Source organism: Pelophylax lessonae, assembly GCF_965119305.1.
Source record: "Pelophylax lessonae genome assembly, chromosome: 2".
NCBI classification, from domain to species: domain Eukaryota; kingdom Metazoa; phylum Chordata; class Amphibia; order Anura; family Ranidae; genus Pelophylax; species Pelophylax lessonae.
Window position 1 is genome coordinate 563277665 of NC_138769.1, and position 25913 is coordinate 563303577.

At 47.2% G+C, this 25913-nt stretch overlaps 1 protein-coding gene across 1 annotated transcript in view; it reads right to left on the reverse strand.

The window, feature by feature from the left end:
- The window catches only part of RAB5B (RAB5B, member RAS oncogene family), a 91511-nt gene that overhangs the window by 38985 nt on the left and 26613 nt on the right, over window positions 1-25913 (reverse strand). The window contains exon 4 of the mRNA XM_082245742.1: window positions 9332-9425. Coding sequence (XP_082101868.1) covers window positions 9332-9425 — 94 coding nt within the window. The remainder of the gene's footprint in view (window positions 1-9331; window positions 9426-25913) is intronic.

The window sequence follows — 25913 nt, forward strand, 5'->3', positions numbered from 1 at the left end:
GCCCATTCTTCCTGGCAAAAAGCCTCCAGTTCCTGTAAATTCTTGGGCGGTCTTGCGTGAACTGTATGTTTGAGATCTCCCCAGAGTGGCTCAATAATATTGAGGTCAGGAAACTGAGATGGCCACTCCAGAACCTTCACTTTATTCTGCTGTAGCCAATGACAGGTCGACTTGGCCTTGTGTTTAGGATCATTGTCATGTTGGAATGTCCAAGTATGTCCCATGTGCAGTTTCCGGGCTGATGAATGCAAGTGTTCCTCCAGTATTTTTTGATAACATACTGCATTCATCTTGCCATCAATTCTGACCAAATTTAATGTGCCTTTGTAGCGCACACGTCCCCAAAACATCAGCAATCCACCTCCGTGTTTCACAGCAGGAATGGTGTACCTTTCATCATAGGCCTTGTGGATTCCTCTCCAAATGTAGTGTTTATGGATATGGCCAAAAAACTCAATCTTGGTCTCATGACTCCAAATGACTTTGTGCCAGAAGGTGTGGGGCTTGTCTGTGCTGTTTGGTGTATTGTAAGTGGTATACTTTGTGGCATTTGCGTAGTAATGGCTTTCTTCTGGTGACTCGACCATGCAGCCCATCTTTCTTCAAGTGCCTCCTTATTGTGCATCTTGAATCAGCCACACCACATGTTTTCAGAGAGTCCTGTATTTCACCTGAAGTTATTTGCGGATTTTTCTTTGCATCTCAAACAATTTTCCTGGCAGTCGTGGCTCAAATTCTAGTTGGTCTACCTGACCGTTGTTTGGTTTCAGCAGAACCCCTCATTTTCCACTTTTTGATTAAGAGTTCGAACACTGCTGATTGGCATTCTCAATTCCTTGGGTATCTTTTTCTATCCCTTTCCTGTTTTATACAGTTCAACTACCTTTTCCCGCAGATCCTTTGACAATTCTATTGCTTTCCCCATGACTCAGAATCCAGAAACGTCAGTGCAGCACTGGATGAAAGATGCAAGGGTCTGTCAGGAGTCCAGAAACTCATTGACCTTTTATACACACACACACACACACACACACACACACACACACACACACACCAATTACAAGCAAATAGGTCATAGGTGAGGATGGTTACCTTTTATAGCCATTCAAACCCCTTTGTGTCAACTTCTGTGCATGTTATCAGGCCAAAATCACCAGGGTATGTAAACTTTAGGTAGCAGAGGGTGTTAATCAGTTTCAGCTGCTTTGGTGTTATCGAAATTAACAGGGGCACTAGATGGGCAACAATGAGGCGACCTCCAAAACAGAATGGTTTTACAAGTAAAGGCCCTTAACAACATTTTTTCCTACTCATCTTTTCTGACAGTTTTTTTTACTAGTTTTGCATTTGGCTAGGGTTAGGGTAACTACTGGAAGCATGAGGTGAAACCTGGACCCTATAGAGCAGATGTAGGGAACCTATGGCTTGGGAGCCAGACATGGCTCTTTTGATGGCTGCATCTGGCTCGCAGACAAATCTTTAATAAAGGGGGGCGTGAGCCGCGCTGGACGTGTAGTTCCAGAGCGCCACCGTGTCTACCACTCAATCATAGGTTGAACTGGATGGACTTGTGTCTTTTTTCAGCCTCACTAACTATGTAACTATGTAATCCAGTGCCATCTGCGTAGCTGTGCCCGGTGCCAAGGAGATTTCTTCACCCATCGACGGTACTCTTTGTGGGCTACCCACCGCTACCCTCAGTTCGACTCTGGGTGACTGGATTGCCGCGCTACAGGCCCCGCGGGCTACCCGCGGTACCATCGGCGGCCCATGTACTGTGCATCTGAGGGCCTTGGCAATCACCGCCCGGTAAGGAGACCTGCCATCCGCTCCCTGTGCCCCGACAGACACAATATCCTTCCCCTCTGACACCCATGGACCCGCGGGAGCTGCCTCTCCCATCCATTTCTGAGGCCTTCCGCGGCCGGCCGCCATTTTCTCAGGGTCTATACTTACCTCCACCACTCACAGGCGATTCACCACTCCAGCCTCATTGCATACCTGCCTGCTCTGTTCTCTTCCCGACTGGACTCCAGGCACTTTCACACGACTCCATCTACTCACTGTATCGCTGCGGCCCATAAATATGAATATTAAATAAAGGTTCCCAACCCCTGAAATATAGTGTATGGCTCTCACGGAATTACATTTGAAAATATGTGGTGTTCATGGCTCTCTCAGCCAAAAAGGTTCCCGACCCCTACTATAGAGGTTGCACAGGCATTCCAACTCCTCCAGGATGGCACATCAATATGTGTCATTGCCAGAAGGCTTGCGGTGTCTCCCACCACAGTCTCAAGAGCATGGAGGAGATTCCAGGAGACAGGCAGTTACTCTAGGAGAGCCGACAGGGCCAAATAAGGTCCTTAACCCATCAGCAGGAACGGTATCGGTTCCCTTGTGCAAAAAGGATCAGGCTGAGCACTGGCAGAGCTACAAAAAATGACCTCCAGCAGGCCACTGGTGTGACCCATGGGCCTCTAGTGGGCCCTGTGCTCACTGTACGGCACCATGGAGCTCGATTGGCATTTGCCATTAAACCTAAGAATTGGCAGGTCCACCGCTGGCGCCCTGTGCTTTTCACAGAGGAGAGAAGGTTCACCCTGAGCACACGTGAAAGACTTGAAAGGGTCTGGAGAAGCCGTGAAGACTTTATGCTGCCTGTAACATCATTCAACTTGACCTTTTTGGTGGTAGGTAACAGCTTCAGATTTGCTAATTGGAGGCTGAAGAGTGGGACATTTGAGTGGAGAGTGATAAACAGTTTTGCTTTTGACTACTGGTGACTGTTTGCATTTTAAGGGGCTCTTTCCTTGCAGTTTTGGGGGTTTTTTCCCCCTTTTTTTCTACTCTTTTTCTGTCACTTTTTAAATAGTCTTTTTTTCTTCTTCCTTCCTTCAGACTACTAATTAAGGGGAGTGGTTAATTGGTCACAGGTGCTATTTAAATTTCTGCAGGACTCATCTGAGCTTGCTCTTTCTTGAGCTTGCCACCTTTTTGCTTGCTGGAACTCTGAGCAAGTGGAACTTGACAAGTGGTGAGTTAAAAACCAGAGTTTAAAACACGAGATAACAGAAGTCTTCAGACCTGTTAGTAACATCTAACATTTTCTATTAGTTGTAATATTGTTGTAACCAGGAAAATGTGAGCTAGCAATATTGAAGGTTTTGTGCAGTGCACAGTGTGCCACATGTATACAATAACGGAGAAACCGTTCCAGGATGGATACCACTGTGACAGATGTGAGCATGTTGCCCTTCTGGAAGCTCACATTAGAGATCTGGAGGAGCAAATTGCAACACTGGGCAGAACTGACAACCTTGAAAGGGGTCCTCTGCTCGCTGAGCAGGTGGCTAGTGGGGTTAATGGGGAGGGTGGAGGGGTAAGTCAGGTTTATCAGGTAGGAAGGTGGGTTAATACAGTCAGAGGGAGTGGTAGGGGCTCACAGAAAAGGAAGGCCAGCCCTGGGTTTGAGCACCCTAACAGATTTGCCATGTTGGGTGAAGATGTGGGGGTGGCAAGCTCAGAGGTGGAAGCCCTAGATGTTACTGCTATCCCTAACAGCCGGGAGAGCAGTCCGTCTAGTAGAGGTGGTGAGAGGACTGTAGATAGGCCTAGACAGTTGGTGGTAATTAGGGATTCTATAATCAGAAGGACTGATATAATAATTTGTTGCCAGGATCACCTCAACTGAATGGTTTGCTGTCTCCCTGGTGCCAGGGTTCGGCATGTGGTGGACCGGGTTCATAAATTACTGGGAGTGGCTAGGCATGACCCAGGTGTCTTGGTCCACATTGGAACCAATGACAGAATATATGGAAGGTGGAGGCTCCTTAAGAACCAATTTAACGAACTAGGCTGCAAGTTGAAGGGAAGGACCTCCAAGGTGATATTTCCTGTGCCATGCGCAACACAGGAAAGACAGGGGGGATTAGAGAGCTGAATGCATGGCTAAAGACCTGGTGTAAGAAGGATGAATTTGGATTTTTGGAGCACTGGGCTCGCTTTTCATTGGGGTGCAACCTATATGCTAAAGATGGTTTACACCTAAATGGAAGGGGGTCTTTTGTGCTAGGGGAGAGGTTTATGGGAAGGCTAGAGGAGTTTTTAAACTAGGATTGAGGGGGGGGAGGGTGAATTCGATTATAATGGGGCAGACAGGTCAGACAGGGGGCAGCCCCTATTGGTGGGTGGAATGGGGAAAGATGGGGGGAGAGTTATGGCAGAGGATAAGAAGGTTCCCATGTTACAAACAACCATTGGAAATGGTACTATTTGTACCAAAATTAAAAATATGCAAAATAAGTGTGCAAAATGTGACAATGAATTAAAGTGTTTGTTCACCAATGCCAGAAATCTGCCAAGCAAAATAGGTTGGAAGCTCTGGTGCACAAGGAGAACTAGGACTTAATTGGTATTGCTGAATCTTGACTTCATTCTTCACATGACTGGGCTATTAACATTCCTGGCTATGCTCTCAGTGGCGGCTGGTGCTCAAATTTTTTTTTGGGGGGGGGGCGCAAAAATGAAAAATGTAATAGGTATTGCTTCGCGGCAAAAAATGTGGTAAAAAATTGCGCGACTTTGAGGTCATGGTACAGGCATGGCACAGGAGATGGTACAGGCATGGCACAGGAGATGGTACAGGCATGGCACAGGAGATGGTACAGGCATGGCACAGGAGATGTCACAGGTCATGGTACAGGAGATGTCACAGGTCATGGTACAGGAGATGTCACAGGTCATGGTAAGGGCATGTCACAGGTCATGGTAAGGGCATGTCACAGGTCATGGTAAGGGCATGTCACAGGTCATGGTAAGGGCATGTCACAGGTCATGGTAAGGGCATGTCACAGGTCATGGTAAGGGCATGTCACAGGTCATGGTAAGGGCATGTCACAGGTCATGGTAAGGGCATGTCACAGGTCATGGTAAGGGCATGTCACAGGTCATGGTAAGGGCATGTCACAGGTCATGGTAAGGGCATGTCACAGGTCATGGTAAGGGCATGTCACAGGTCATGGTAAGGGCATGTCACAGGTCATGGTAAGGGCATGTCACAGGTCATGGTAAGGGCATGTCACAGGTCATGGTAAGGGCATGTCACAGGTCATGGTAAGGGCATGTCACAGGTCATGGTAAGGGCATGTCACAGGTCATGGTAAGGGCATGTCACAGGTCATGGTAAGGGCATGTCACAGGTCATGGTAAGGGCATGTCACAGGTCATGGTAAGGGCATGTCACAGGTCATGGTAAGGGCATGTCACAGGTCATGGTAAGGGCATGTCACAGGTCATGGTAAGGGCATGTCACAGGTCATGGTAAGGGCATGTCACAGGTCATGGTAAGGGCATGTCACAGGTCATGGTAAGGGCATGTCACAGGTCATGGTAAGGGCATGTCACAGGTCATGGTAAGGGCATGTCACAGGTCATGGTAAGGGCATGTCACAGGTCATGGTAAGGGCATGTCACAGGTCATGGTAAGGGCATGTCACAGGTCATGGTAAGGGCATGTCACAGGTCATGGTAAGGGCATGTCACAGGTCATGGTAAGGGCATGTCACAGGTCATGGTAAGGGCATGGCACATGGTAAGGGCATGAACAGGATACATCCAAACAGTGAGGCAGTACCTATTGTAGGAGCCAGGGGGGTGAATGTAAACGTCTCTCCAGCCTCTCAGATGGTGAAGGAGCCTGGAGGGCAGCCGCACAAGAGGAGTAGCGGAGAAGGGGATCCGCCTCCTGAAGGTGGTGGGGGAAAGGCACAACCCCCCCGTAGACCGAACCGGCCGCAGGTCCGCAGCAAGCCGGCATCTCCTCGCTTCAGCTGTCCTGAGCGGCGCCGGCGGATGTCATAGGCGGATGACAATTGGCTCCCGTCCCGAGAATCCGTTCCTGGCTGCAATGCAGAGGGTGAAGGCAGCCTCACAGGGACGTAGCACACACCGTCCACAACAGCGGTCGCTTCCAGCAGATGGGGGAAGATAAAACCCCACAAAGAGGAGGGGTTGTGGAGATGACCGAGATCGGGCGGTGATGGTGAGTGACTGACGCACGCACCGGCCCTGCCCCCAACGACGTCAGGATGTCCTGAATGATGATTGGTCCAGGCTGGAGTCTGTCCAGTCATGTCCAGTAATTCTAGCACCAGACCTCCTGTGTAAGTGAAGTTAAGTAAAGTAACCTGCATGGTTTTTAAATCGTTGCCTATAAATAGTATAATTTACGTTATTTGTCATCATTGCACGGGTGTGGACAATTTTAGCTGTGACATGACCTGTGACATGCCCTTACCATGACCTGTGACATGCCCTTACCATGACCTGTGACATGTTTGGTATCTATTTACTCAGTTTGATGTCAACTTTTATATTTTGCCAAAAAATGGATTAAGTATTGTGGGGGTTTTTTACGCATTAAGAAAAAAAAAAAAAAAGGGGGGTTTTGTTATATAATAAAATCCATTTCTCTGAGTTAATCGACGGACACAGCGTTTCATAGATCATAACTACTGGGATGTCCAAAAGCAGTGCGAAAAGGAAAATGAGGGGTGGGGAAAATAACCCAAGGCTAAACATAAGAGCCCGTAACCAGGACACAGGAGTCTTAACCGGGTCACAGGAGCCGCGTCTGAAAAATAAAGTTTAAAGAAAAAAACATCCCTCAAGAGGGAACAGCCCATCTTAAACAGCAGTCTGCAAAACTTTGCGGCCAAAAGAAGCATCCGTAGATGCCAAAGTATCTACCTTATAGAATTTTGTAAAGGTATGCACCGACGACCAAGTGGCCTCCTTGAAAACCTACGATATTTATGCCTGATGAAGGCCCAAGAAGCACTCAGTGCCCGAGGAAAAAGCTTTGTCCCCACTTTCTGGGTACCTCAAAAAGAATAAATTTGTGGATCCCCCTAACACTCATGAAGGATTTCTACAAGGCCAGAAACCAGCAAAGAGGTCACCACACCCCAATACTGGGTGAGGGCAGACCTGCATGCTAACGAGGTCTTGTCTGTGGGTCCGGAGAAGCTAGCTCTAGGTATACCAGACCAAGGATGCTTGGAAACTCCCGGGGAAGATTTGAAAGATCTATTTCCCCTATTCTCCGAAGCACAAAATGTTCTATGTGCTGAGAAGGAAGGCTCCTTACCTTTCCTAGACTATGGCTTTCCTGTCAGCCAGGTCCTTAAAGGACGGGGATTCCTCTACTGGGATCATGGTAGCTTTGTTCAACCTGGAAGCAGGAGAGAGTCAACCACTGGTGGACTAGTCCACTTTTCTAAAAGTGACTCCTCAAAAAGGTAACGTACAGCAAAACGTTTGGGGACCACAAAGGGTAAATTTGGTTGTTCCCATTCCTTACAGGAAAACCTGTCAAAATAAGGCACATAAGGAAACACCTTTGGAGTGCGAGGTGATTTATGCGTACCAAACAACATAGCCACATCTGTGGGTACATCAGCCGCATCCTCCATTTTTAAAGTCTCACGCACTGCAGTGATAAGTGCGTCTACCAGTGCTTTTTAATTAGCTGCTGCGACCATGGAGGAATCATCCTCACTAATTGATGGATCTGGGGGTGTGAGATTAAGCACCCCTAGACGGGCTGTGTCCACAGCGGCATCAGGTTCAGAATCAGATGAGACAGACTGAGCAGGGAAAGGCGGGGGACGCTTCCTCATGGGCCTTTGCCCACACGCCACTTCCACCCAGGACACTAAGGACTGCAGGATCAACGTCAGTGCAACCTTGGGATGGTTGAGTTCCGGGGGACCTGCCACCTCCATGAGGGGATCAGTGGGGGAGATGTAATGTGACCCTGAGACTTCATAAGGAAAGGAAGACATTGCAGTACAAAAACAATCTTTTGGCACCACTAAAGGATACCCCAAGGCTCAGGGTACCTATCAGCAGAGAGAGAGATAATAGGAAAACCCAAGGACTCACCCTACCGATCGGATGAGCACCGAGAATTCGGACCCAGAATCCCCATGGACGCCATCCCTGTTCATATGTCCCCGACATAGGAAGAGGAAACAGAGGAGGAAAAGGAGGAGCTTCGGCAGCCCCCCGTGACATCGGGCTACACAAACATGGCCGCCTACTGGAGACCAGCCAGACTAATGGAAAATGGCCGCCATCAGCTACAGCATGCTGCCAGGATCTTCCCTGTGCCATATGCAATGCTGCACCCTCTGCAAGGGGACCTCAATGAACTGTGCTGGCAGCACTCATGCAGCCCCAGACCATGACACTCCCACCACCATGCTGGACTGTAGGCAAGACACACTTGTCTTTGTACTCCTCACCTGGTTGCCGCCACACATGCTTGACACCATCTGAACCAAATATATTTATTTTGGTCTCAGCAGACCATAGGACATGGTTCCAGTAATCCATGTCCTTAATCTGCTTGTCTTCACATGTCCTTAATCTGCTTGTCTTCAGAAAGCTGTTTGGGGGCTTCCTTCTGGGATTACAGCCATGCAGGCAGGGTATGGTCTGAGCACTGACAGGCTACCCAATCACCCCCCCCCCCTTAACCTCTGCAGCAATACTGGCAGCAGGCATATGTCTATGTCCCAAAGACAACCTCTGGATATGACGTTGAGCACGTGCACTCAACTTCTTTGGTCGACCATGGCGAGGCCTGTTCTGAGAGGAAGCTGTCCTGTTAAACCATTGTATGGTCTTGGCCACCATGCTGCAGCTCAGTTTCAGGGTCTTGGCAATCTTCTTATAGTCTAGGCTTATTTATGTAAAACAACAAATCTTTTTTCAGATCCTCACAGTTCTTTGCCATGGGGTGCCATGTTGAACTTCCAGTGACCAGTATGAGAGAGAGAGAGCGATAACACCAAATTTAACACACCTGCTCCCCATTCACACCTGAGACCTTGCAACACTAACAAGGCACATGACACTGAGGAGGGAAAATGGCTAATTGGGTGCACTCACTTTTGTTGCCAGCAGTTTAGACATTAATGGGTGTGTGCTGTCTAGAGTTATTTGTTTTGGGGGTTCTAAGAAATTTTCTAAGAAAAAATTCTGTTACATGTAAAAAAAAAAGTGCCAGAAAAGGCTTGGTCTTCAAGTGGTTAAAAGGCCTTGAAACAAATGTAAAATAAATTATCTGGGGTCCTTACCCATAGGTCACACAATCCTGACTCATTAACCTGATTATCAAGAAACCTTCACTTTTTAAAGCACAGCCAAATGAGACTTTGACATGTCTAATGGAGTAAGATAACCATAAAATGACATTTCATTTGAGGACAGGAGTAAATCAGTTCATCTAAAGGCATTTCTTCTGAGAAAGATACTGCTTTACCTATTGCAAGAAACAGGTCATTGACATTCATGGCTGTTTTGGCGGAGGTTTCCATAAATAACAGGCTGTTATCATCCGCATACGCCTGGGCTTCCTGTAAAGAACAAAAGGGAGAGTCAGAGCTGTAAGGTTCAATGACTCCCAAGTTACTTTGTAGGCAGTAAACCTGTATGTGTGTAGATAACTCATAAGTCTGTAGATTTTCTACATTACAGACAACACTTAAAATCGGTAGTAAACTGCCGCAGAGCAAAAAGAGAAAAAAAAAACTGTAAGGCAATTGCATAATGTGCTAGTATGCATAGCTTAGAACGAAGCCCTCCAGCAGTGCGCTGTCACCGCTGAAAGAGCTGAGAGAGCTGACATCTTCCCAGTCTTTCTTCCAGATTCGCAGGCTCTGGCGCTCTGAGTGGCCAGAGCCGCGATGAAGTCACTCACACGCATGAGTACAGGAACCCTCGGTTTCAGCACAAAACTTTGAAGGTCCGGCAAAGTATGCTGGACTTTCAGAGCGCATGCGCCAGTGACATCACTGACTGAATCCAGGGTGAATATCTGCTAAATGGTGCACATTTAGCAGATATTAATTTTACCTACAGGTAAGCCTTGTTCTAGGCTTACCTGTAGGTAAAGAGCACAAAGTGGGCTTTACTACCGCTTAAAGGCCACGATACATATGTAACAGTTTCTTGTTCAATTATATTTACTGAAGGTTTCAGCAATACAAGGAAAAAAAAAAAAAAAGATAAAAAAAAGCAGGGGAATCATTTACCAGTTTCCAAAAGGAAATGTTTTGTAGCTTTTTGGATGTTCAACCTTATGCAAATTACCAAAAACTTTGTACCCAATTTGGTTCAATCACAATATTAATCTACAAATATTCTGTTGCATGAAACTCAACAAAAATCGTTAAAACTTATCAGCAGGGCCCTGATCAATATTATTTCATGTGTCATATTGCATATACATATTAGCCAGGCCAAAATACTGTATATTACTATTTACAGAAGATGGCTAGAGATTTTCTTCTAACTCATGAATGGTTTGATGCATCAACTTTGCCTTTAGAAAAAAGTCAATTATTTTATCGGTGTTTTAAAACCTTGTCACTTTTTTTTCCTTTAATTTCTCTTTATTCCTATTTCACAGAAGAAAAACAATACAATGCATTCTATATCAAACTACACAAATAGTTTTAAAACAGTGTTAATTCACATCTCTCTATAACGCGTAACACTCTACCTCAGTTTAAATATAATTAAAATAAAAATATCAACCTGTTTAAAAACAAATATAACTTGTATTGTTTGAACATGAACCATTTAACTAATAATTCCCTCGTCACCAATAGATCTTATATTAATAAATGAAAAGCAAAACCCTCTTGACAATTATGAGTTCTTCGGTTAAGCTGCTCACGGTTTATATTGTTACAGAGTAGTGATGCAGTTAAAAGTTGTCGGATTTCAATCCACCACAGAAGGCAGTACATAAGAGTATATACGCAAGCAGGCTCCTTCCTGTATAACCACATTTTCCATTTCTTAATAAGTTAGATTCCTATGGGCAGTGCTTTTCGAAGCATTGATTTGCTTGTGCAAATTTGGAATTGGAAAGGGCAATCTCTAAAACATTTTTTCATTCAAAGGGATGTTAAAGTGGAGTTTCACTTGTCTGCATCATCCCCCCTCCGCTGTCAGATTTTAAACCTTTTGGGGGGACCAGATATCTGGTTTTGACAGGTACTCACTCTTACTTCCAGCTCAGTTTGCAACAGAGACCCCTAGGGAATAAATTGGTGGTTGTTGCAATTTTTTATTTCACACAGTATTTGCGCAGCAATTTTTCAAGCACATTTGAAAAATCTTTACTACACCTATGGGACAGTCCCTGCAGGCAGGCAGACACTCACTCTGCTGTAGGATTCAGTTTTTTTGCAAGCAGTGTTTAGAAGAAAAAACTCCATCCCACTCAGAAATAGAGGGGCGGGTGCAGCGTCTGTCAATGAACTTCAGAGAAAAGGGTTTTACGGTAAGTCAAAAATCCAGTTTTCTCTATCGTTTATTGACAGACGAAGCTCCACATTCTTCTTTAACACTGGGACGTGCCAAAGCAGCATTTGTATAAGGGGTGGGAAAACGTAGAAAAGAACATAATTCCCCAAAGGCTAAACTTAGCCAACCAGTGAACATGGCGCTCAATCAGGAAAACTGGAGCTCACCTAGAAACAACATACACACTCAGAGAATAAATTTTTTTAAACAGCAGCCTGCAAAAAACTTGCGGCCAAAAGAAGCATCCGAAGATGCCAACACATCTACTTTGTAGAATTCTGTGAACATGTGCACAGACAACCAAGTTGCCACCTTGCAAACTTGCATTACTGTCGCCTGATGGAAAAAAGCCCAAGAGGCACTCAGCGCCCTAGTAGAATGCGCCTTCACAGGGAAAGGTGGAACCTGACCCTTCAGTGAATAAGCCTGTACCACCGTCTGCCTGATCCATCTGGATATGGTAGTGGCAGACAGCCAATCCCTTTCAAGGTCCTTCTGTGAGGACAAAAAGAGAATCTGATTTCCTGAAAGATTCAGTAGCCACCAGGTAAACCCTAATTGCCTGAACCACATCCAAAGGATGCAAGCCAATTTCCTTGGGAAGCTTGGGCTTAGGACAGAGTGAAGGCAGCATAATATATTCATTCAAATGGAAATCAGAAACTACCTTAGGAAGAAAGGATCAATTAGGTTGAAGTACCACCTTACCATCTCTGAAGTACCATCTCTGTGGACCACCAGGATAGCGCCGCCAATTCAGATACTCTGTGAGCAGAGATAATAGCCACCAAAAAGGCTACCTTCTGTGACAGCAGAGGAAGCAGAGGAATCCCCCTAATGTTCTCAAAAGGGAGGTTTTTGAAAAACAGACAGTACCAAGTTAGGATCCCACGAAGGTAACGGGGATCGTCTCGGAGGAGCCATATGGCGAACCCATTGAATAAAAGTAGAAATCAAAGCATGTGTAGCTAAAGGGCATTCAACCCCTCTTTGGAGAAAGGTCAAAATCCTAGCCACCGAAAAAAGGCGAAGATGCACCTTCAACGATTCACACCATGAAATGTACCATTTCCATTTCCGATGATATATCTTCCTGAAGGTAGATTTTCTAGCTCTCAACAGTGTAGGAATCACTGAGTCAGAAAGACCCCTGTCCAATACGTGGCTTTCAACAGCCACACCGTTAAAGCCAGCGACTGTAAAGCAAGATAGACAATCGGCCCTTGGGACAGCAGATCTTCCCTGAGAGGAAGTCTCCAAGGAGCATTGGTGACCAACCTTACCAGATCTGTGGAGTTTCATTGGAGGGAACGCCTAGATCAGCCGATACTGACCCTAAGGATCCACCAGTGCATCTGTGGCATCGGCTAGAGGATCCCGAGACCTGGCTACAAACCTCTGTACCCTGTTGTTGAGTCGAGAGACTAAAAGGTCGATGTCGGGTGTCCCCCACTGGACACACAGCAGGTGAAACACCTCAGGGTGCAGGGACCATTCCCCCTGATCCAACACCTGACGACTCAGGTAATCCGCCTGCCAGTTCTCCACTCCTGGGATATGCACAGAGGAAAGGGCTGGAACAAGATTTTCTGCGCATTTCAGGATCTCGGCCACCTCCCGGGCCGCCAAGACACTCTTGGTGCCCCCTTGATGACTGACGTAAGCCACGACTGTGGCATTGTCCGATTGAATCCGAACTGGACAACCCTGCAGGTGATTTGTCCAGTGACTCAGGCAAAGCTTTATCATTCTGAGTTCCAGAATATTGATCGGTAGTCTGGACTCCTCCACGGACCAGGACCTCTGGACACACAGCTTTCCAAACACTCTTCACCAACCAGACAGGCTGGCATCCGTGGGTTACCAAGGTCCAATACAATGGGAGGAAGGACTTGCCGTGGCGCAAGGCCAACGTCAAGAATTTCCCTTTGTAAGGGTCTCGTGTGGAACTGAGCAAAGGGAACCGCCTCGAAGGACGACACCATCAGGCCTAAGGCTCGCATGCAAGTCCGCAGAGAGGACAGGTTGATAGATAACAGCAAACAAACCGCCCTCTGCAACTTTTGCAGCTTTCCCGGGGGAAGAAACACCCTCACCAAAGCCGAGTCCAGAGACAGGTCCATATAGTCCAGTTTTGAAAATGGTCCCAGAGCAGATTTTTTGAAACTGATGTTCCAACCGAACTCTTGCAGAGTCCTTACAGCGATTGTCAAATCGCCCAACAAGACTGAATGTGAGTTTGGTCTTAGGAGGAGATCGTCCAGGTACCCCAGTACTGCAATCCCCCATTGTCGCAGTAAATGCCAATACCAGGGCCGACACTTTGACGAAGACCCTGGGAGTGGAGGCAAGACCAAAGGGTAATGCCACAAATTGATAATGCTCCTCTCCTACAGCAAAGCGAAGAAAACGCTGATGTCCAGTGTAAATAGAGATGTGTAGATATGCGCCCTTGATATTGATGGAGGTGAAAAAATCTCCTTGGTGTAGGGACGCCACTACCGTACAAATGGAGGTCATTGGAAACTTCTGTACCTGCACAAAGCGGTTCAGAGCCTTGAGGACCAGGATTGGATGCACTTTGCCTTCTTTCCTGGGAACAGTGAACAGGTTTGAATAGAACCCCTGAAAGTGTTCCCGAGAGGGATTTGGCACAACTACCCCTTGCCACAGTAGATCTTGTACCGCCTCTCGTAGATCCCTTAACTGATCTGGAGATAGGCGTAGATTGGACTGGAAGAATCTGTCGAGACCTGAATTCGATCTTGTAACCCGATTGGATCAGTTGTGGACCCATTTGTCCTGAATCAAGGAGGTCCATGGTTCCGGAAAGAAGTGAAGACATCCCCCCCCCCCCAGTTATGGGTGAGGGTGTCTCTTCAAGCAGGCAGGGATTTGTCGGTAGATCTGGATTGGCCTGCTCTCGGCTTACCCGACCATGTCTTCTTGGAACCCCCAGAAGACCTAAATGGCTTAGATCCTTTCTCCTGCGTGCCAGAGGCACGAAAAGGCCGCCTGTGGGCTGTAAAATAAGGCCCCGTCTAGAACGTCGTGACTTGCCCCTGGAAGATTGGAAGAGTACTCTTCCCACCTGTAAGACCCTTGATCAGTTCACCCAATGAGGATCCAAACAAACGATCCCTCGTAAAGAGGAGCTCGAATAGAGCCTTTTTTGAAGCCTGATCCGCAGACCAGATTTTTAGCCACACCATGTGTCTAATAGCTACCCCCACTGCGGATACTCTGGTTACAATAGGGGCCGCATCTCGCGATGCATCACATATAAATAGTAGGGCTTGGACCATTTGGTGAAAACCTCTCCTGAACGCAGGAATTTGGCAGCTAGTAACCGAAGGTTAAAAAAATCCGGTTTGCCGCGTTTAAGTTTAGAAGCGTTTTTACATTGTAAAATGGTTGGACATGAATTCCCATTAAAAACACCTATAAAACGAAATGCTTATAAACGTTGACGCTGTTACAAGCATTTGGCGTTTCAAATGCCAATTAACTTCCATCCTGAACGCAATTTTTTGCTTTAAAAAAAAATGCCACTAAACTCAACTGCCTCTAAACAACTATAAACGGCTCAGTGTACATGGACAGATAAGATAACCAGAGTTCAGGGGCTGCTGAAAAACAGCCAACTGCTCCTAAATGTCCGTTTATCAGCAGCAGCGTACATGAGGCCTTACGAACCTGAAAAACTGGTGTTTAAGACTTTCAATGTGGAGAAATTATTGGCGGACTGTACACTTGTCTTGTAGATATTATATTCCCAAGGTTTGTTACATTAATAGAAGTGATGTAGATGGAGCTTTTCTGATCATTTAAATTCACTGCAAATTTCCCAGACAGGATCTGCCAGACTGAAAATTATAGCCTTCCTGCAGTTCTCTATTGACTAAGAACACCAACAACTGTGCTGTTGTCCACTGACCATGTGAGCTTTGTTGAGGCTTTATGTTATATAGGGGTATTTGGTAGCAAGTGATGTTTATGAATGCTTAGTTTTTTTGAGGCATGATACGCCTTGTTATTGCCTTCCTAAGTCTAATGCCTCGTACGCCTTGTTATTGCCTTCCTAAGTCTAATGCCTCGTACACATAAGAATATTGGACGAATGATCATCTGTTTTTTTTTGCATGCTAGTCTCATATCAAAAAAAGGTTACTAACGAAAATTCTCATACTACTTCGGAACAACTTCGGAAGTGATGTAATGTGTTCTATTGTATTGCATTTCCTACCATGTGTGGTCTTGGTTCAATTTTTTTTGGACAAATACAGTACTGGATTAAACAAAATTGTAAGATCAATTTTCGCGTTTGCCGCTTTGGAATATTTTGGATGAACTGTTTTGATCGGCTATTAACAGCTGTGTACGAATGATCTGATTATTATACAACTGCTTTGAAAGCGGTATTTTTCATACGTTTTTCTAATCGTGTGTACCAGGCTTTAATCTGTGGTCCTGCATAAATCAGGTGTGATAAAAAAAATTCAAAGAATAACATAGAAAAAAAATTGAAAAAAGCAGAATTAGATGAACCAACACTGCAACATGGGCTTGCATGCTTTAATCCCAAAGATGTTCCAATGGCTATGAATTTACTTCCATCAAAAACATTTTCTTGCAGAGGTCCCTTAAGATCTTTCAACAAATACAAGTCACTGGTGGTCAGGTTTGGATGGATGTTTCACAATTTCACACTTTCCTTGCTTGATGGCATCTATTGTTAAAGTTCAGACTTGAAAATACAACCAGCTGCGCAGCTGGAATACAGAATGGGCCTCTGCATCACAACTTGGCCTGTTTTGCTTTCCTCCATAGCCTCCGATGATTTCAGAACTTTGTGTGCCAAGACCCTGTAATTGTTTCTCCATGTTCTAAATAACGCAATGAGGAGCATTCCTTCTAACGTGACAGTGAAGTCATCATTTTCCTGTGAGTCTCAAAAAAAGGCAGCACAATGGTTGAGATAAAGTGCCCAGCATAAATGAGTACACCCTAACAAATTTGTCAGAAAACCTTTAGTTTCCTTTCAGAGTCAACATTTTCTATGGGATACTATACTACAAAGTACTCCCACAAATGCAGGCCATTGATTGCAACCAAGATTTGTTCATTTGCACATACAAAAAAGTATATTTTATACAACAAAATCCTAACAAGAATTTAACTACAGTTGAGTCTATTCATTAAACAGGTGTCCAGCAGACAGTGGATTATAAAAGGGTGTTACTTAAAGAAAATCTCTTCCCATTTCATGCTATCAGCAATGGCACTGCTTGGAAGAGAAATGTCACTAGGCCTGAGAAAGAAAATAATTTCTTTACACAAGAAAGGTGAAGGCTACAAGAAGATCAGCAAAGCTTTACATGTCAGTCAGAATAATGTAGCAAAAGTGATGCAAAAAGTTACCAAGGATGGAACTGCAACCATCTCACAGAGATTTCCAGGCTATCCACAGAAGTTGTAGAAAGAGAAATAACGGAATTTTGTAAAATCTTACCTGTAAAATTCCTTTCTCTGAGTCCTCCGACAGTCGCCGCCTCTTCATATTCGTCACATATGAGGGTATTAGACTTTGCTCCGAAGGAGTAGCTAGGCAACAGAATATGTTAACATTAAAGCTTTTAACATATCCCACCCTCAAGGGGTGGTCCCCTCAGTCAATACCCTCCTACTTCCTGCAACCATATCTCAGTTTTAGTGGAATAGCAGTAGAGTATACAACCAAACCCCAAAAGAGGGGCGGGGGCGGCGACTGTCGGAGGACTCAGAGAAAGGAATTTTACAGGTAAGATTTTACAAAAATTCCGTTTTCTCTTACGTCCTCCGACAGTCGCCGCCTCTTCATATTCGTCACATATGGGGACGTCCCAAAGCAGTGCAAACATGAGGGGTGGGAAACGCATCCGCGCCGAAAAGGCAACGCAGTCTCCGCATCAAAGAAAGGAACCTTACCAAAGGAAGGAAACCAGCTGGGCAACAGAAAAAAACAAGTGCTCAACAGGAGCAACAACCCAGGAAAAGACAAAAAACCAGGGGATATAAAAACTTATCCCAACAGCCAGAGGTCCCTAACAAGGGACCCTAGGGAACTGCCGCACTAAGAACCTTGCGGCCAAAGGAAGCATCCGCCGATGCCTGGACATCTACTTTGTAGAATCTTGTGAACGTGTGTACGGTCGACCAGGTCGCTGCCTTACACACCTGGGCTACAGAAGGCCCATGACGACAGGCCCAAGACGTACTCAAAGATCTAGTAGAGTGCGCCTTCACAGGCACAGGGGGAACCTTCCCCTGCAAAGCATAGGCCTGTTCAATGGTCTGCCTGATCCATTTGGCGATGGTAGAGGCCGAAGCCGCCATGCCCTTCCGAGGACCCTCTGGAAGAACAAACAAGGAGTCCGTCTTTCGAAAAGACTCAGTCGATTTAAGGTAAACCCTTATCGCCCGAACAACATCCAGAGAGTGCAATCTCACCTCCTTTGGATGTTTAGGCTTCGCGCACAGCGAAGGTAAGACAATATCCTCATTAAGATGGAATTCCGAAACTCGTTTCGGAAGAAAAGAAGGATTAGGTCGTAAGACCACCTTATCCAAATGAACAACCAGGTACGGAGACTTGCAGGACAAAGCTGCCATCTCCGACACTCTGCGAGCCGAAGTGATCGCCACCAAAAAGGCAACCTTTTTGGACAACAGACAACGAGATCTCCCTGATCTGTTCAAAAGGAGCACGTTGCAACACAGACAGAACGAGATTCAAGTCCCAAGGGGGCAAAGGATCCCTCCTAGGAGGAACCAGATGCCGCACACCCTGAACAAAAGTGCCAACCAAGGAGTTGGAAGCCACGGGACGTTGAAACAGAACGGCCAGTGCAGACACCTGACCCTTTATCGTAGCCAGCGCCAAACGCTGATCAACACCCGTTTGAAGAAAAGACAGCACACGGGAAACCGAGTACGTGCGGGGTGAAAACCCCCTGGACTCACACCAGGCAAAATAGGCCTTCCAAGTACGGTAATAAACCTTCCCCGAGGAAGACTTCCTCGCGTTGATCAAAGTATGAACGACCTCTGGAGAGAGACCCCTCTCCTTCAGGACCTCGGTCTCAACAGCCAGGCCGTCAAAGCCAGCGACTGTAAAGCAGGATGGTATATCGGTCCTTGAGACAGTAGATCGAAGAGACTCGAAGAGGCAGACGCCACGGAGCGTCGACCGCCAGATTCACGAGGTCTGCGTACCAGGACCGGCGAGGCCAGTCCGGTGCCACAAGAATCACCGTGCTGCGTTCCGAGTGTAACCTGCGAAGGAACCTGGACAGCAACTGAATCGGTGGAAACGCGTACATCAGCCTGTACTGATGCCACGGGGCCACTAACGCGTCCGACGCGTCTGCCCGAGGGTCGCGCGTCCTTGCCACGAACCTTTTCACCTTGTTGTTGAGACGAGACGCGAACAGGTCCACATCTGGAAGACCCCACTTCGCGCACAACATCCGGAAGACAGCCGGGTGGATAGACCATTCCCCCTGATCCAGGGTCTGGCGACTCAGATAGTCCGCCTGCCAATTCTCCACTCCCGGAATGTGAACCGCCGTTATCGCCGGGACATGAGTCTCGGCCGACATTCTGTCTTGGGCCACTTCTCGAGCCGCTCGGGCACTCCTGGTGCCCCCTTGGTGGTTGATGTAGGCCACCGCCGTGGCATTGTCCGTCTGCACCCGAACCGGGCAGCCCTGCAGCCGGTCCGTCCAGCGATGAAGACAGAGCTTTATCGCACGCAATTCCAGAATGTTGATCGGAAGGGAAGACTCCCCCTCTGACCAAGTTCCCTGGGCGGACAGAACGCCCAGAACACCACCCCAGCCCGACAGGCTGGCATCCGTGGTGATCACCGTCCACGAGACAGGACGAAACGACTTGCCCCCGGACACCATCGGGGACTGGAGCCACCACAGAAGGTTTCTTCTGGTGCGATGACTCAACGAGATTTGAAGATCCAGAGATTGAGGTCGCCCGTCCCACCTGGACAGGATCTCCGCTTGGAGACCCCGCGTGTGAAACTGGGCGAAGGGAATCGCCTCGAAAGCCGAGACCATCAATCCCAGACATCTCATGCACGTCCGCAGAGACGAGTGAGAAACGTCCCTGAGGGACCTGACCTCCTCCTGAAGAGTTCTGAGTTTGTCTTCCGGCAGGAAGACCTTCGCCTGCACCGAGTCCAGAATCATTCCCAGGTAGGGAAGACGAACCGACGGACTCAGTGTCGACTTTGGAAAATTTATCGTCCAACCAAACTCCTGCAGAGTTTGCATCGTGACAGACAGGTCCTTCTCCAGACCCTGGCTGGTCGCAGACCGAACCAGAATGTCGTCCAGATACCCCAGGACAGAAATGCCCTGGGCCCTCAGTAATGCCAGAACCGGTGCAAGCACCTTGGTGAAGACCCGCGGAGCCGAGGCGAGACCAAAAGGCAATGCCACGAACTGGTAGTGATCCTCCGCAATGGCAAATCGAAGGAACCTCTGGTGACCCTCGAAAATGGGGATGTGAAGATACGCATCCTTTAAATCGATGGAGGCCATGAATTCCCCCGGAACCAGGGCAGCCACCACCGACCGCAGGGATTCCATGCGGAACTTGCGAACCCGCACAGAGCGGTTCAGAGCCTTCAAGTCCAGAATTGGACGAACCTTGCCCTCCTTTCTGGGCACGGTGAACAGATTGGAATAAAACCCCCGAAATCTGTCCCGATGAGGCACCGGAACCACCACTCCCTGGGCCCTCAGGTCCCGCACCGCCAGGTGCAGGTCCCGCAAACGCTCTGGAGACAGTTGAAGATTTGAGGGAAAAAATCTGCTCTCCGGCCGAGAGAGAAACTCGATCTTGTAACCAGACCGAACGATCTCCTGAACCCACCTGTCCCGCACACGGGCCAACCAGGGTTGAAGAAAACCGAGCAAGCGTCCCCCCACCCCAAAACTGGGTGAGGGCGCCCCTTCAGGCCGAACTGTTATGGGCTGCAGATCCGGATTGGCCGGACTTCTGTTTCCCAGACCAGGGCTTCTTCTGAGAGCCTTGACCTTTGAACGGCTTGCCCTTGTAGTGCGGCCGAAAGGCACGAAAGGACCCTGAGGGGGCCGAAAATTAGCATGCTTCTTCCCAGAAGCCCCCTTAGCCTTGGGGAAATGGGGCAAGAGAGTGCTCTTACCCCCGGTGATCCCCTTAATCAACACATCCAAGGACTCCCCAAAAAGGCGAGACCCATCATAAGGTAGATTGGCTAAGGTCTTACGCGAAGTTTGGTCCACCGACCAACATTTTAACCAAGCCAGGCGGCGAGACAACACCGCCACGCTGTGCACACGTGCAGCCAATGGAACCAGGTCCAGGTCCGCATCACACAGATACATGACACCCTGGTGGATTTGATCCACCATATCCAGGGTCGCCGGCGAGGCCGAGTCGGCCACTAGGACGCGCCTAAGCATCTGCGTCCAACTTGCGATCGCCTGGGCCGCCATGAGAGAGGCAAACAGAGCTTTAAGCATAGAACCCGTAACAGAATAAGTATGACGGGCAAGAGACTCCAATCTCCTATCCGTGGCATCACGGAACACAGGGGAATCCTCTGCAGGAATCGCAGTGGCCTTGTTCAAAACCGCAATTGCGTGATCCACTGGGGGAGGTACACACCACCTTTCATCAGTGGAAGGCGAGAAAGGATAACGCAGCTTGAACCTACTTGGTACAGCAAAAGGTTTGCGCAGATTGCGCCATTGTTCCTTAACAGCGCGCTGAAAATCATCATTGCAGGGAAAAACCTGTGGTGTCCTGCGTTTTCTCTGCGTCCCATAAGCCGCCAAGGCAGCGGGGGGACACACTTCATCCTGCAAACGCAATGTTTGCTTTATGGAAGCAATCAATTCATCCATGATTGCAAGCTCTTCAGGCGAGCCAGGGGGAGAATTATCAACCCCCTCAACTTCAGCCTCCACTTCGGACCCCACTAGATCTAGGGAGGAGCGGGACCCCGATAAGGAGGCCCCCGCCATAACAACCCCATCCCCTTCACCCTCAGAATCAGAGGAAAGAGCAATTCTGGGTCTTTTAGTAGATTGAGCAGCCACCAGCATCTGCACCTGAGCAGCAAGGCCAGCCACAATAGTGGCTAAATCCCCCCCTGGGGGGGAAACAGCGGTCCCCTGGCTTTCCACCAAGGCGGTAGGAAATGTGCCCTCCTGAGAATCCATTGCCCCTGTAATACCAGACAATAAAGGGTTAACTGCCCCTTTAAGCAAGCGCGGCAAGCGCAGCCCACCGCACCACACTCAAGCACAATGAGACCCCCACAGGGAATATGCAAACTGAACACAGGCAATGGATAGCAAGAACAGAAGGATAAAACCTGAGGAGACCCTCGCCGCTGCTGCTGCCTCGATCGGTGTTCCTGGAAAGAGGAAGTGATGCTGCCAGGGCGCTCTATGAAAGCCTATGGAGGCTACAAGAAAATGGCCGCCATGCATGTAAAACATGCGGCCGGAGCGAGGGTAGGCAAAATGGCGCCGTTTGGCGCCGAAAACGCCGCTCCACAGTGTAGTAATTCACACATGTCATCCATGTATAAGAACACGTCAGATAGCCGCAGCGATCGCTGTAAATGCCCAAACATGCCAAAAAAACATGCCCCACAGCACACAGCTTTTCACACTGACCAGACTGACACACACAGTGTCACACAGTTCCCCCCCCCCCCCCTTGCAGCCCACAGCATGCAGCCGAGAGATAGGGAGACAAGCAGTGTGAATAGAGGCAGGTTACACAGTCCCAGACTGACACCCCCCCAGACAGACAGGTCCCCACATAGATACACTTACCTCTTAATTGCGTGGGGGACCCGCACAGGCGAACAAGCCGCTGCACATGAGGCAGGGAGAGTCGCAATTCAAGACGCACAAAATGGGGGTTAAGAAACCGCACAGCGTCCAGTGAGGTAGCCACCTCACCAAACATCCCTGCACCGAACAGGGATGGGTCGTTCACTGTGCCAGGAGCGTTACCTGGCTGAACGCTCGATGGCAGGCTGGGAAGCCACTGACCCACGACCTGCGACCAGGGGGATCAGCCCGAGACCCAGCCCGCATGATCCTCTTCATCAGAAGAACTAACGCTGACAAAAATAACAGCTAAGTAAAGGTAGAGAGAAAACTCAAACAAAATATCAAAAAGAAGAAAGAGTCTGGGGCAGAAAGCCCCAGCACAGGAAAAGCCAGCCACTCCTGACAAGCTAGACATTAAAACTGAGATATGGTTGCAGGAAGTAGGAGGGTATTGACTGAGGGGACCACCCCTTGAGGGTGGGATATGTTAAAAGCTTTAATGTTAACATATTCTGTTGCCTAGCTACTCCTTCGGAGCAAAGTCTAATACCCCCATATGTGACGAATATGAAGAGGCTGCGACTGTCGTAGGACGTAAGAGAAATACAAATTTCTGCACAGAGCAGCAATAAATTTATGTAGTGCAAGGATGATGGTATCCTCTACCTACCTCCAATGAAATATGAACAAAGGCTAGTTTACTGAGGTCCAATATTCAGCTAATACAGCAATAAACCATTAAGCGGTCACTTGTAAAAAGTAAACACAGTAAATAAATGTACAAATGAATAAAAGTTCATAAAAATTCATAAAAAGTCCATAAAATAAACAACTGGTAGACAGCTTTCCACTTGTCAGCAGGATAGAGGAATGAATCGTGATATTAGAAGGGGTCACCATCAATCTCCACCACCACTGTGTCGGGACAGAAGAAATGGACACTCACCAACTCTCCATGCCTATCCACTTTCATGGACTAGGCTCACCAAGTATAACATCAGCAGGTTAACATCAGTGGGTACCTCCTTAATACTCCTCCCTCTAATAAATATCCTCCACTGGTGGTAATCCCCTCATGTGCAGAAAAAAAAGGGGACCGCCAATAGAGTAATAATGTTTACCAAATGTATTTATTTAAAACAGCAAAGTAATGCACTTACTTGTAATAGTACAGATAAAAGCATAAAAAGGGTCACACCGAGGTTGAGCAATGTCCAATGGTCCCGTGTTAGGGCCAAGCTGAATGCTGAAAACACCTGGACTGTCTCCTCACTGTGTGTACTTCCGATGTGGACGCCGTATAGGCTCTACCGATGCGTTTCATCACTTCCCGACGTCTTCACCGGCACGGCTTACCACTTAAGTACTGAGCCGCCATACGCCCTGCACTTACAAGCGGATCAGCACACTGGGCACACAGCTGCTAGGCTGTCCCTCCTTAATGCTGTCAACACTGATAAATGTATCCACCTGCGCCCTTAACCCTCCAAATGCCAGTCCCACTTAAGGACGAGAATGTGACACCATTACATAGTGCTCCTCACCAAACCCCCTCTAGTGGTACATAGTGTCACTGCCTCACAGCAAAAATGTACTATGGCACAAATACACTATTAGCACGGATGGAAATTAACCACCCATGCCGTTAACCCCTTTGATGCTATAGCCTCAATGAATAGTAATTTCCACCAAATTCCCTCTAGTGGTGCAGAATGGCACTGCCTCACGCAGAACTATGCTCTGACACAACTACACTGTTAGCACGGATGGAAATTAACCACTCATGCTGTTAACCTCTTTGGTGCTACACCAAGAGACCAGATTTAGAAATTAAATCAAAGTACTCCAGTAAGCATATCTAGTGATTACATACCAGTATGAATATATAATTTGTGAAAAAAAGAAAGTGCGCTAGGTCTGTGATAAGCTGCTACCAGAAAAATAATGTGAAATGTCAAAAATGGGTGGTGCGCTTTATCAATAAATGTGAATGCATAAACTGTGCATGAAAATGAATGTGCAAATCAATATACAAACATATAAGGCACATATAACAAAATCAAAGTCCCAAAATTTTCTTGATGAGAATCCAAATGAATATTCAGTGACTGATGTAAACTGGTGATGACAAATCAAAAGTAACAGTGATTCCCTCCACCTGTGTGAATTCCTCCTTACCGGACGGATAAAATAAGTGCTCCTCTATACAAATATTAGATGTCTGTGCTCAAGCCCAAAAAAACGATCCGTGTTCACCACCGTGCATGCTTATAAGCCTGCTTGGCCCCTTACCAGATCGATATGGAAAAGCACTTTGCCACAAATTCCTGGACCGCAATGGCTGTCTCTCAGAATGTCCAAGCAACCGTAGGGAGGACTCGGCAGGAAGATGGTATCATCCAACAATTGCATGTAAGAGAATGACCGCTATAGTGCATTACCTTTTAAAAATTATTTATTAAAAGAAAGATACACTTACAAGTATGCGGATTAGACACAGCGAATGAATGTAGAGGAGCAATGAGGAATTCTAATGAGCCCGGGTCCGGCTGCAGCTCAGATCCCGAGCGACGTCGTGACGGCACGCCTCCTGTCTAACGCGTTTCCACCGATTGGTTATCTTCAGAGATAATATCTCTGAAGATAACCAATCGGTGGAAACGCGTTAGACAGGAGGCGTGCCGTCACGACGTCGCTCGGGATCTGAGCTGCAGCCGGACCCGGGCTCATTAGAATTCCTCATTGCTCCTCTACATTCATTCGCTGTGTCTAATCCGCATACTTGTAAGTGTATCTTTCTTTTAATAAATAATTTTTAAAAGGTAATGCACTATAGCGGTCATTCTCTTACATGCAATTGTTGGATGATACCATCTTCCTGCCGAGTCCTCCCTACGGTTGCTTGGACATTCTGAGAGACAGCCATTGCGGTCCAGGAATTTGTGGCAAAGTGCTTTTCCATATCGATCTGGTAAGGGGCCAAGCAGGCTTATAAGCATGCACGGTGGTGAACACGGATCGTTTTTTTGGGCTTGAGCACAGACATCTAATATTTGTATAGAGGAGCACTTATTTTATCCGTCCGGTAAGGAGGAATTCACACAGGTGGAGGGAATCACTGTTACTTTTGATTTGTCATCACCAGTTTACATCAGTCACTGAATATTCATTTGGATTCTCATCAAGAAAATTTTGGGACTTTGATTTTGTTATATGTGCCTTATATGTTTGTATATTGATTTGCACATTCATTTTCATGCACAGTTTATGCATTCACATTTATTGATAAAGCGCACCACCCATTTTTGACATGAATATATAATTCACATTCATACTCAAAAGGTTACATGCTAGCAGGTATTGGCCTCATATTAGGGTCAAAATGCAGCATAACACAGTGCTCAAAAGTACGGGTTTAGAGAACAACTAAGGTTAGTAAGAAATCCCAGAAGCAGTGTCACAGCAAAAGTTGGTTCTCATCCTCCATTTTACTATATAAATTAGGCCTGCCGAATATAATTGGAGCATTGATGCATCGCGATTCGACCCTTCGTGATTCTGCATCCGGGGTGCCTTCAACATCGATTAGGAAATGACGTCATCAGCCGCGGCCACGCCCTATCGCGCCTGGGAGAA